The 13,922-nt window shown below is 41.5% G+C and overlaps 1 protein-coding gene across 1 annotated transcript; it reads right to left on the bottom strand.

The window, feature by feature from the left end:
* Positions 1-3,424: 3,424 nt before the first annotated feature.
* Positions 3,425-5,535, bottom strand: LOC106598978 (angiopoietin-related protein 4). Its single transcript, XM_014190012.3, has 2 exons — positions 5,237-5,535; positions 3,425-5,066 (listed from the first exon to the last, which is right to left on the bottom strand). The coding sequence occupies exons 1-2, from the start codon at positions 5,487-5,489 to the stop codon at positions 4,882-4,884; spliced, it is 438 nt and encodes a 145-aa protein (XP_014045487.2). The 5' UTR covers positions 5,490-5,535; the 3' UTR covers positions 3,425-4,881.
* Between the last annotated feature and the right edge of the window lie 8,387 nt (positions 5,536-13,922).

The following is a 13,922-nucleotide window of genomic DNA, read 5'->3' as shown; positions in this document are numbered from 1 at the left end:
TGTTTTGCCAAATGGTTTTCTTTTTCCTCCATTTTATTCACTCAAGTCAGTGGTAGGATTGGGGTTCCTCGAATACGAAATGGAAGCTATACACACACACACACACACACACACACACACACACACACACACACACACGGAGCATATTGGAATTGGTGTAATGGCTAGAGGAAGAAACCCTGCCTTTACTTGCATTCATTAACTATTTTAAGTGTGTATTGTTAAAAAAAAAAGAAAATATTTTTATGGATTCTTATTCTTTTATAATGAGTGTCAAATGAAGTCGCTCATTGACATAATACAGTCACTTTCTCTCCTCACATTGCAGTGCTCAAGGTGTCGGCTTGCCTTCTGAAGACATACCATGTATGCCAAAGTACTTCTTGACTTGATCGTGCTGGTATTTCCTTTTTTACGGCAATTACGATACGAGTATGAGCAGCCAAGTCTTAAACAGCTTTGTACCACCTGAATAAAATGTATACATGATGATGAAGAATAAATACATGTATGATAATCTCTTTAATTTTATAATTTATCACAGAATACCATGAACAAGGATGGATGGATCTATGCATATATGGATAGACCATAATGATGAACCAAGATGTTGAGACGGTTTCTATGTCTCAAATTGTACATGATGTACAAGATCAGTGTCATGGTTAACTACAATGTGATTCATATGTTAACACAGGGAATATCCTATGTGTGTAATCTCAGGGCTAGTAATCTTTCCATGTGAATTGATATTCCTCTATGACCCTCCGGGTTCTTTGGAGATGGGGAGACATCTCCTGTCCCTTTTGACCAATCACATCAGATCTTTTCACATCAGATCTTTTTCAAAGCTGATCTGACCAATTTGTGAGAAGAAAAAAAAGATCAGAATTGTCTACCTGTCTAAACGAGGCCTCTGTGCCTCTAATCATTGAGTCCTTCAGCAGGTGCAGAGGGTTGATATGCTATCCACCATAGAATTGAATAGGGTCTTTGCCAGAGCCATATGTTAAGATATGACGTCAATACATTACTCTGCTCTATGCTATCCACCTTCCCTTTGGGGGAACGGTTGCCATGGATACTAACGATGTGATGCTGCCATTTCATAGACGAGCTCGCTGGAGGCAAGGGTGCTTGGAAGTGATTGATGTTACAGATGCCTTGATGTTACTGAGCGGCCTCTGTTGGCTCTGCTGCATGAAGCTTTAGTGGCCATTTTGAGCACATGTTGGTGATGCAGCTGGAAATGGGAACTCAACCTTTATTAGTGAAGTTGAATTGTATTATTATTTTAATATCAAATGGATAATCAAAGTAACCGTTTACCCTTTGGCTACCTTTTATTGATAAAAACCACATATTTCATTTGATATCCTCTATGAAAAATGCACCTCACTGTCTTTCCGTGTGTGTGTGTGTGTGTGTGTGTGTGTGTAGACCCTACAGAAAGTGAGTTATGACCCTTCAAAGTCAACATAATAGCCTGAGTCACAGGAAGATAATGACCAATTGGCTCAAATCACACAGGCACCCAGGCAGTATGTCCTTCGCTCTGCCCCTGAGGCAGAGCTGCCCTCAGAACAAGATTGAATAAGGAAAACTGAGCATTTGATATACGCCGATCACGAACAGTAAGACATTGGGCATTGGATGTTCCTTCCTGTCCCTCACTCTCTCTGAAGGTGTTATAAAGCACATTAGCAGTAAGCCTGACACCTGACCAGATGTCTTGGTGTGAGTAATTTAAGGTGATGGAAGTAAGCCACTGGACCTAGCTCGCTGTAAGGTGACTTACCTTCTCATTTTGTGGAATATGAGAGGTCCACGTGCATGGTGCCTCCAAGAAACTACTGCTATACTTTTAAAAGTTGGCTCAGTCTCAACCCTGGCCTGCCTAGGGAGAGTTTGCGTCCCTCAGGTATTCCATCCAGGTTTTATGAGGGCCAGAATGTAAAGTGAATTGGTGAAATATTATGTTTCCTCGCTGTGGTGGAAAAATGGGGAATGCAAATTAAGAGCCAGGGCGTCACTACTTTTCACGATGATGGATTGGCTTCAGTAGTGAAGGCTTGATAACATGAAAAATTATCAAACTTGGTAATATGCAAATAATTGAAATGGGGGCAAATAGCACACATTGATTTGATAATCATGTTTGAACTCCGTTGTATCAGCAAATGTTCAGTCAATACAACTAAATGGAAGAACCCTTACTCAGCCTTACTATGCAACGTCAAACAGAAACAGTGGCTTCAGAAAGTATTCATACCCCTTGACTTATATCAACAAAATTATGTTACAGCCTGAATTCAAAATGGATTAAAAATATATATATAATTCTCAGACATCTACACATTAAAAATATGTTCTGTGTTCTAGAAAGACCTAGAAAAGCTGCAGCTGGCTCGAAACAAAGCAGAACGCCTTGCCCTTAACTGCACACACATAACTAACATCAACAACATGCATGATAGTCTTTCATCAAATCTAATTTTATAGGTCGCATACACATATTTAGCAGATGTTATTGTGGGTGTAGCGAAATGCTTGTGTTCCTAGCTCCAACAGTGCAGTAATATCTAACAATACACAACAATACACACATCTAAAAAGTAAAAGAAGGGAATTAAGAAATATAGAAATATTAGGATGAGCAATGCTGTAGTCCGGAGTGTTAAATCAGATTGTATTTGTTACATGCGCCGAATACAACAGGTATAACCTTACAGTGAAATGTTTACTTACAAGCCCTTAACCAACAATGCAGGTCAAGAAATAGATTTAAGAAAATATTTTCTAAATAAAATAAAAGTAACACAATAAAATTACATAACAATAACGAGGCTATATACAGGGGTACCGGTACAGAGTCAATGTGCGGGGGTACAGGTTAGTCGAGGTCATTTATACATGAAGGTAGAGGTAAAGGGACTATGCATAGATCATAAACAGAGAGCAGCAGCAGTGTAAAAACAAAGGGTGCGGGGGGGGTCAACGCAAATAGTCTGGGTGGCCATTTGATTAATTGATCAGCAGTCTTATGGCTTAGGGGTAGAAGCTGTTAAGGAGCCTTTTGGTCCTAGAGTTGGTGCTCCGGTACCGCTTGCCGTGCGCTAGCAGAGGGAACAGTCCATGACTTGGGTGACTGGAGTCTTTGACTATTTTTTGGGCTTTCCTCTGACCCCGCCTAGTATATAGGTCCTGGATGGCAGGAAGCTTGGCCCCAGTGTGTGTATATACAGTGCCTTGCGAAAGTATTCGGCCCCCTTGAACTTTTCGACCTTTTGCCACATTTCAGGCTTCAAACATAAAGATATAAAACTGTAATTTTTTGTGAAGAATCAACAACAAGTGGGACACAATCATGAAGTGGAACGAAATTTATTGGATATTTCAAACTTTTTTAACAAATAAAAAACTGAAAAATTGGGCGTGCAAAATTATTCAGCCCCTTTACTTTCAGTGCAGCAAACTCTCTCCAGAAGTTCAGTGAGGATCTCTGAATGATCCAATGTTGACCTAAATGACTAATGATGATAAATAGAATCCACCTGTGTGTAATCAAGTCTCCGTATAAATGCACCTGCATGGAACTATCCAAGCAGAAGATACATATACTTCAAATGTTGATATTTGGTTGCGTTCACAAACAAACTCAACTCAGCATTGATGAATTTGCAAATCCTAAATATATATGAGTGATAAAGTATGGTCACATTTCATTTGCTCGGTTAAACCTACCCTTTGGAATGACTTCGATAGCAACAGTGACTCTATTTCATTTTTAAGTGGAGATTTTAACAGTTATTCTCACAATAGCACATTGGTAATAGTCAGTGATATCATAGTTAGGCAGGGCTTGGATAAAACCCTGGATGGGAGACCAAAGGGTAGCTATAGATCAATCACCCAGTAGGAGGTGCTGCCCAGCCTATAGTTTTTCTTTTTGATTAGTGGATATAACATTAAAGTTCTGAGGATCTGTTTTAAAGGTACAAATTCAACATATTTTCTACAAGGTTTGGCTTGGTTTAAATTTGGTTACCGTGAAGAGATAATACTGTCGTTGAAATTTCATCCTCAAAACAACAGTTGATGACTTTTTCAAATCCAATGTATTTTCCACGTAGATTCCATGTCACAATACGTTGAGAATTAAGTTGAAACAACGTTGATTCAACCAGTTTGTGTCCACTGGGTTGTTAATTGTACTGTTTTTGAGTTGAATACTATGTTCATTTTACAGGTTTTGTTTCTTCGAGTTGGCTGCTATGTTCATTTGAACGTTACTCCATTTTGGCCTTTGGCTGACTTCTGAATTGTTTCTCTCGCTGCATCAGTGTGTTACATCAGACAGCGAAAGGATTTTTCTTTAAATAATTCTTATTGGCTGGTTCGAGCCAAAGAGTGCAGTATTCAACCTCTGGTAGAGCTCTTGCATTCAGAAACCTCCGTCAGATGGGTCTTAACATGTGGAATATGCTTGGTTTCTTGCAACACAAAACATGTTGGAACTCACCTCATTCTGTTCCATTCATTAGTCCCAAGGCTGAGCGTTGCTTTTAAACAGTGATTAAGAGTGAGCTCATACCACAGCTTTGGTGAAACACTCTTGCTAACTTTCCACTACTAGACTTACATGTTCATGTACTTCTTAACTTTTTAAACATTGTTCGGTTTTGTCTCTAGCTGAGAGACTTGAAGACTTTTGAAAAGTACGAGTTATTTTGGCTTTTATGATGGCCTTGGCTCTGTTGGAAGTCTCACTGGGTGAAGCCAGGACTGACTGTGTAGCTTACCCAATTCATCAGCTAACCACCTCTAACAGTGTTTCAGTTCAAGAGGAGAACATTTGCCAGAATGCTGAGTGTCTCTCCTCTATGACTTGTTCTCGATCACAGCGGGGGCGATCATCATGATGGTGGTCTTCAGGGGATAGTAGTGGCCACGCCAGGTCTTCCAGAAGACCCCCTGCTTCCTCTGATGCCTCTGCTTGGGAGGAGGGCTCATGAAGTAGCGGCCGTTCAGGTTGGAACGTCCACAGTTGCTGAACCACCAGCCACCTGGAGAAAGAGAGCAAACATCTGGTTAGATTGGCATTGGTGCTACATTCCCAATTTGAGTTATTGAGAGATAAACCTTAGACTAAAAAATCTTAAATCTTAGAATAAATACATCTTAGATAGAATTCAACCAAATAGTAACTTTGAACTTTGAAAAAGAGGAGACGTACCAGAGAGGTGTTTGGCGCAGTTGGTGTCGCTCTTCTGGTCATTGTCTTGGTCGCGGGTGGAGAAGGGCAGGCCGGAGGCCTCGGTAGCCAGGGCGCTCTCCAGGTTGCCGTTGGAGGTCTCTTGGATGTGGAGGGCGTAGTGGCTCTCCTCCCCGCCCAGACGGATGGGGTACTGGATGGTCTCAGAATCACCCCTCCAGTCGGTGAACTTAACCTTGAGGATGTAGTCTGTGTCTTTAGCCACGGCGCTCATCTTCTCAAGACCAAGCCAGAACTCACCTAGAGAGAGAGAGTGCTCAAAACAAAAACACAACAAGGTTCACAAACTCTTTTGTCAAGACTTCGTACCTCAGACAGTCAGTATCAGTACATGTCATCAAGGTCTGTGTTCTAACAGTGCTTTGGCCTTTCCCCTTCGCTGGCACAAATATCCTATTTATAAATGACTCATTCAACTAGAATAAGAGCCTCTAGTTTCATATCTCCAAAGCCTTGAACTTCAAACTGTTATGTCGGCCAGCAGCCAACATGGAACTTGTTTGTGAGCTATTTACATTTACATTTTTAGTCATTTAGCAGACGCTCTTATCCAGAGCGACTTACAGTAGTGAATGCATACATTTCATACAATTTCATAAATTTTTTTGTTTTTTGTTTTTTCTGTGCTGGCCCCCCGTGGGAATCGAACCCACAACCCTGGTGTTGCAAACACCATGCTCTACCAACTGAGCTACAGGGAAGGCTGTGGTGCAAAACTCCACTTGTTTTCTACTGAGGGAATTCACACTTGTGTGTATGGAAGTGGGAGTTGGGTGGGTCCAAGCAGAAGTAGTCAAATATTACTGTTTTTAAAATATTATTTTGTAGGGACATTATTACATAACATGTTTACCTTTCACTTAATAACTAGGTCAGATGTTCAGGAATCAGAATACATCTGGTATCCCTATCATTGGCTTCTTCATTGTAGCTGGGTAATTATGCAACTATGGGAACTTCTATGTCCTCAGGGTAAATTTTGGGGATTTTCAAAAAATATATATATGTTTTTATTTTTTATATGTTAAGTTCACACTACATTCACCCCATATTTTTTTCAACACCTCTCTATCAAGTATTTTAGCTACCTTTCAGATGCATTTTATAACTCAATTTCACTGTTTTGCCCTTGTCCCTGATTCAGACTTTTGAGCTTCTACTATGTTTTTCTATGAGAAAACATGAATGATCACACATTATGTAATGTTATCTCCTAGAGAAAGAGTCAATCTATATCAATATTTATTGTGAGTATGCCCTTTATATTGTTATTTACACAAAATATACCTGTCCTTTGGTAGTGGTGTCATTTCCACCACTAAGGGCAAATGTTATTGTCAGTCATTTCCAAACAGGCCACAATTTCTTTAATTTGTGGTAGAATTTTGATTTTTTAAATATATTTGATGTATTTAGTGTAAACCATATGCTAGCTGTAATACTGGCCAAAGCATTCTAAGCAGTCTGTCATTTGTCTCCAAAAACAGCAGAAGCGTCATTTCAACCATAGTCATTTCCATCACAAACTTAACTGTGATGGAAATGACAGAACGTGGTGGAAATGACAAGAATCCATTGTTATTACTTTTTACTTTGTTTTTTAAATGTAGGCTTATTTAATCATGTTTTAAATTACTTTAATCTAGGAAATGCTCCAAGGTGTGCACAATTGGAAAACTTAAGTAGTATTTTTCTTTGTTTTTAGAAGATGCCACATAAAACAGCACAGAGGTCACAGACAGAAACAAAATAAAAAATGATCCTATGCGATACCAGGAACTAAAAGACAGGGAGAGATACTGGAAGAAAAAAGAGAAGGGAGAAGTGAAATCTATGAACTTACAAAGTGAGAACAAAGAAACAAGAGATGGCAGTGGAAATGTAACCAACGGAATAAAAGACAGACTTTAAAGACAACAGTGGAGACCTACCTATCAGGCAACACAACACCTCAGTCACCAGATGACCTGCAGCCTGAACATGAGGATATCATACCTGCCACTAACTTACCTGCCCTTATGCACACCCTGATACCCCTTCCTCATCGTCTGCAACAGGAATGAGAAGTCGAATACTTGCTGGAAGGAAAAAGGTTCGAAGTGGTCGCTCAAAAACATAGAGATCTTTGCATGACAAATGTCAAACTTGATAACTTGACGGAAAACTGAGAAATACAAAAAAAGATATGATCAACTGATGAAGAAAATGGAGAGACAAGATTTCCCAAAGACAAAACAGAAAATGAAGGGAACGCCAAAGAACCTAAGAAGGATTTTATTGTTTCAAAATGTCATCATTGCAGAGTTAAAGCAAAAGTATAAAACAATGCGCAGTGCCAAGGACAAACAAGTGGCTTCAAAAATGCTCAGAGGCAACATCCTGAGAAAGTATGGCCTGGTCAAAGCTGCAAACAGAGAATTTGGATTTTCAGCAAAAGCATTGAGGGCAAATGAAAACAGGCCAACTAGTCTTCAATACTCCAGGAAAAAGCAGTGTAACATAATTAGCACAGCCACAGAAGAGAAAATCACTAGATTCTATGAACGTGATGATCGCTGCCTGCACCTGCCCACCCGTCCAGCATCACTACTCTGGACGGTTCTGACTTAGAATATGTGGACAACTACAAATACCTAGGTGTCTGGTTAGACTGTAAACTCTCCTTCCAGACTCACATTAAGCATCTCCAATCCAAAATTAAATCTAGAATTGGCTTCCTATTTCGCAACAAAGCATCCTTCACTCATGCTGCCAAACATACCCTCGTAAAACTGACCATCCTACCGATCCTCGACTTCGGCGATGTCATTTACAAAATAGCCTCCAATACCCTACTCAATAAACTGAATGCAGTCTATCACAGTGCCATCCGTTTTGACACCAAAACCCCATATACTACCCACCACTGCGACCTGTACGCTCTCGTTGGCTGGCCCTCGCTTCATACTCGTCGCCAAACCCACTGGCTCCAGGTCATCTACAAGACCCTGCTAGGTAAAGTCCCCCCTTATCTCCGCTCACTGGTCACCATAGCAGCACCCACCTGTAGCACGCGCTCCAGCAGGTATATCTCTCTGGTCACCCCCAAAGCCAATTCCTCCTTTGGCCGTCTCTCCTTCCAGTTCTCTGCTGCCAATGACTGGAACGAACTACAAAAATCTCTGAAACTGGAAACACTTATCTCCCTCACTAGCTAGCACCAGCTGTCAGAGCAGCTCACAGATCACTGCACCTGTACATAGCCCATCTATAATTTAGCCCATACAACTACCTCTTCCCCTACTGTATTTATTTATTTTGCTCCTTTACACCCCATTATTTCTATTTCTACTTTGCACTTTCTTCCACTGCAAATCTACCATTCCAGTGTTTTACTTGCTATATTGTATTTACTTTGCCACCATGGCCTTTTTTGCCTTTACCTCCCTTATCTCACCTCATTTGCTCACATTGTATATAGACTTATTTTTCTACTGTATTATTGACTGTATGTTTGTTTTACTCCATGTGTAACTCTGTGTTGTTGTATGTGTCGAACTGCTTTGCTTTATCTTGGCCAGGTCGCAATTGTAAATGAGAACTTGTTCTCAACTTGCCTACCTGGTTAAATAAAGGTGAAATATATATATATATATATATATTTAAACAGTAGAGCAACAACAGGGAAAAAGGACACGCTAATGAGGAACAAGAAGAAAAAAAAAGCAGAATCGCTTCTTGAATGGCACAATTAAGAACCTTTATCAGGATTTTAAGAGGGAATATTCAGAAATGAAAATGTCCTACTATGAATTCTTTAAAATACGCATTTTTGGGTTGTCAAGCCAACAGTCCAGGATAGGGACACATGCCTCGGCAAAACCCACGCCAACCTCCAGTACATGGTGGATAAACTACAGTATCACAAAGTGATCCGCTGCAGCAACAATGACAACCTTATTGAGTGTTTGTGCTGTGAGAACCTGAAGAAAGAGTGCATGTATAAAGAGTTCTCCCTTTGCCAAGCCAAAGAGCTTAAACATCTGACTTTGATGCTGGTGAGCAGACATGGTGGTTTGAGTGGAAAAACTAAGCTGAAGAGAGAGAGAGAGAAGGAAAAACAAAGAGGGAAACATGGAGAAGTTCACTATACATTTGACAGTAAAAGAAAAGCTATGTGGCACACTGCATATTCAACTGGAGGACTTCTCCAAAGGATTGAAAGAGAAGTTGTGGAAACACATGTACAATATTCGACACCAATACTCCAAACTGAGAGAATTAAAAGAGAATCTGCGGAAAGAGGAGATCATCGTGCATATTGACGTTGCAGAGAACTCAGGGGCGCAACTTTCACTGGGGACTGGGGGGACATGTCCCCCTCACATTCTGAAATTGCATTTTTGTCCCCTCCAGTTTTATAATTTGAATGTGATACAAAATGAGGCAACGGTGTGCTTTAGGACCATGCAGACACCTCCGAGCGGTCGGGTAGGCTGTTTAGAGTGTTTATCCGACTGGATAAAACAAATTATAATAATTATTTCCCCCCCACTTCTAAAACCAAAGTTGTGCCACTGAGAAAAGTACCTGTGTAAATACACCAGTGAAATCCAGGCAGTTCACTATGGTGATTCTCACATGCAGGTGACCCTCCACACCTGTGTTGGACATACCACAAATGATACCGATTCACTTTGCTCACCGAGCTCTTCTATGCGGATGACCCCTCTGCAATCTGGGCTCATCTCTCAAAAACACTGGCCTACTTCCTTGAACTCTGGCCAATTTTGGAATCTTACTTTTTCTTAAATGAATTAAATGTTCTTCAATGGTTGTTGTTGAAAATGTTTGCAATAAAATATTGTTTTCATACGTTTTTTTTTTACATAGATGTCATTTCCACCACACCTTGTCATTTCCACCACACCCATATTTTTAGGTAAATTAGTATAGTATGTATAATTTACATTGATTGATTTGTTTTAGATAGGGAAATCATATGGTTGTTATCATAATCTCACAAAAAGGTTGGATGGAAATATCTTATTTTTTATGATAAATCCATTTTTTCAGCTGTCACAAAGGCAAGTTGATACATTCAGGCATTGTGTTAATTATTTATTTTAGGAAAACCTTAAAAAGCACTTCAAATAATATTCAATGCAAGTCAATGTACAAATATATAAGAAATGTGTTATAAAATAATTGTATGATAATTTCATTTTCAACAAAAATGTATGTTTAATGATGTGATGGAAATGTCTATGGCTGTCTCAGAAAAATGCCGAAAATATATCAATTCCTGAATAGTATGATCGCAGCCATTATCAGATATTATTTCTAGACAAATCAAAGACGATTATAATACTGGTAAAATGGTGTTTCAATAGATTTTAATTTCTGAAAGCTTGCCGGGCCAAAGTGCCCGAAGTTGCAGAATCACCCAGCTCTCCAGGTCTGTGAATGCTGAATGTTTGCAAATAAAGGGGCCTTATTGTGAAATAGGTTTATCAGTAATTGTAAACCTAAGAAAGATAAAGAGTTCATGTTGTGCCCTAGTCTGACCTGCCCGGAACAAAAGAGAGCTCCTTGCTTAGTAGTAAACATGACCTTTCTCCCAGTTCCCAAGCAGACTTCCCCCTCAGCTGCCTGGTCTACTGATTACATGTGCCTCTCCTCACATTCCACTACCCCCTCCACTCCTGCCTTCAATTTTCTCTCTCCTCCTTCTCCCCTCCTGTTTGACATACCTCCCACACGTGCATAGCAGCCAGTCAGTGACGTAGGAATGCATGGCCACTGCATGCACAGGGAATGCTCAGAGAGTACTATAGGGACAGCAGGCTCATTAAAAAAAATAACATATGTAAAATAGCTGTTTACACATGTGGAGCTTCAATTTCACACATGAAACCATATTTTCACATGTATTAAAGAATAATATGTTTTCACCTCACGTGAATTGCAGTTTCACATGTAAAATTTGAGGTTTCACAAGTTAAAAACGTTCACGTGAACATCGGATATGCAATTCCCCATGTGAAAGTGAGATTTTCACATGTGAAACTGCAAATTAGATGTTTGTACATGTATTTCACATGTGAAAATCTAATTTGCAATTTCCCATGTAGCAAAACTCCACATGTGAAAATCTCACTTTCACATTTAGAATTGCAGATTAACATGTGGGGTTGAAATAATGTTATTTTCCTCACGTGAAAAGATGTTAACATGTTGCAGTAGAAATGTTTCCAAATGTGGAATTAGGGTGACCACAACACTTGAGGGTGCTGTTTCTGACCAACTCTCTCGCTATCTCTCTCAGAACGATCTTATTGACCCTAACCAGACAGACTTGAAGACATCCCAACCCAAGCACTCTGTTCCACTACCTCTGGTCTCTTGGCCCTCCCAACCCTGCGGGAGGGCAGCTACCGCTCAGCCCAGTCAAAGCTCTTCTCTGTCCTTGCACCCAAATGGTGGAACAAATTTCCCCTAACCTCTTTGAAGAGTACACTGCATGGTATGTACACTATGTACACATGGTAAGTATGTGGACACCCCTTCAAATTAGTGGATTTGGCTATTCCTGCCACACCGTTACTGACAGGTGTATAAAATCAAGCACACAGCCATGCAATCTCAATAGACAAACATTGGCAGCAGAATGGCCCGAACTGAAGAGCTCAGTGACTTTCAATGTGGCACCGTCATAGGATCCCACCTTTTCAACAAGCCAGTTCATCAAATTTCTGCCCTGCTAGAGCTGCCCCGGTAAACTATAAGTGCTGTTGTGAAGTGGAAATGTCTAGGAGCAGCAACGGCTTTACCGCAAAGTGGTAGGCAACACAAGGTCACAGAACGGGACTGGCGATTGCTGAAGCGCGAAGTGCATACAAATTCTGTCCGTCCTCGGTTGCAACACTCACTACCAGGTTCCAAACTGCCTCTGGAAGCAACGTCAGCACAAGAAGTGTTTGTTGTGAGCTTCATGAAATGGGTTTCAATGGTCAAGCAGCTGCACACAATTGTAAGATCAACATGCGCAATGCCAAGCGTCGTCTGGAATGGTGTAAAGCTCGCCACCATTGTACTCTGGAGAAGTGGTGAATCACTATGGTGTGATGAATCACACTTCATCATCTGGCAGTCCGACAGATTAATCTGGGTTTGGCAGATGCCAGGATAACGCTATCTGCCCGAATGCATAGTGCCAACTGTAAAGTTTGGTGGAGGAGGAATAATGGTCTCAGGCTGTTTTTCATGGTTCGGGCTAGGCCCCTTAGTTCCAGTAAAGGAAAATCTTAATGCTACAGCATACAATTATATTCTAGATGATTCTGTGCTTCCAACTTTTTGGCAACAGTTTGGGGAAGGCCCTTACCTGTTTCAGCATAACAATGCCCCCGTGCACAAAGCGAGGTCCATACATAAATGGTTTGTCGAGATCGGTGTGGAAGAACTTGACTGGCCTGCAGAGCCCTGACCTCAACCCCATCGAACACCTTTGGGATGAGTTGGAACGCCGACTGCGAGCCAGGCCTAATCACCCAATATCAATGCCTGACTTCACTAGTGCTCTTGTGGCTGAATGGAAGTAAGTCCCCGCAGCAATGTTCCAACATCTAGTGGAAAAACTTCAGAGAAGAGTGGAGGCTGTTATAGCAGCAAAGGGAGGACCAACTCCATATTAATGCCCATGATTTTGGAATGAGATGTTTGACTTTTGGCCATGTAGTGTATCTTAAATAACTCTCATCCTTCTCTGCACCCTCTCAGGGCTGGGTGTCTCAGGCTCTGCACACTCTTGGATTGTATCCTGCCTGGCAGACCGCACCTACTAGGTGACGAGGAGAGGATCTGTGTCTGCACCACCTACTCTCACTAATTGTGTCCCCTAGGGCTCGGTTTTAGGCCCTCTCCTCTTCTCTCTATACACGAAGTCACTCGGCGTGGTCATATCCTCACATGGTCTCTCCTATCACTGCTATGCGGATGACACTCAGCTCCTTTTCTCCTTCCTCCCTTCTGACACCCAGTTGGTGACACACATCTCTGCGTGCCTGGCAGATATCTCAGCTTGGATGTCGGCCCATCACCTCAAGCTCAACCTCGTCAAGACGGAGCTGCTCTTCCTCCCACTCCAAGACCTCTCCATCACGGTTGACAACTCCACAGTGTCCCCCTCCCAGAGTGAAAATAACCTTGGCGTAACCCTGGACAACACCCTTCTCTGCAAACTTTCTCTGCAAACATCAAAGCAGTGACTTGCTCCTGCAGGGTCATCCTCTACAACATCCATCCCTACCTCACACAGGAAGCGGAGCAGGTCCTAATCCAGGCACTTGTCTTCTCCCGTCTGGAATTGGCTGGGCTCCCTACTTGTGCCATCAAACCCCTGCAACTTATCCAGAACGCCGCAGCCTGCCTGGTGTTCAACTTTCCGAAGTTTCCCATATCACTCCGTTCCGCCGCACACTCCACTGGCTTCGAGTTGAAGCTCGCATCCACTACAAGACCATGGTACTTGCCTATGGATCAGCAAGAAGAACTGCCCCTCCCTACCTTCAGGCTATGGTCAAACTCTACAGCCCAAACCGAACTCCAGCTCTGCCCAGTCATATCTCTTCTCTGTCCTGACACCCCAATGGAAAATTCCCCCCAC

This window comes from Salmo salar, chromosome 03 (genome assembly GCF_965601325.2).
Source record: "Salmo salar chromosome 03, fSalSal1, whole genome shotgun sequence".
Taxonomy (NCBI): domain Eukaryota; kingdom Metazoa; phylum Chordata; class Actinopteri; order Salmoniformes; family Salmonidae; genus Salmo; species Salmo salar.
Note: the sequence above shows the minus strand (reverse complement) of the source record. Positions and strands in the feature narration are given on the sequence as shown.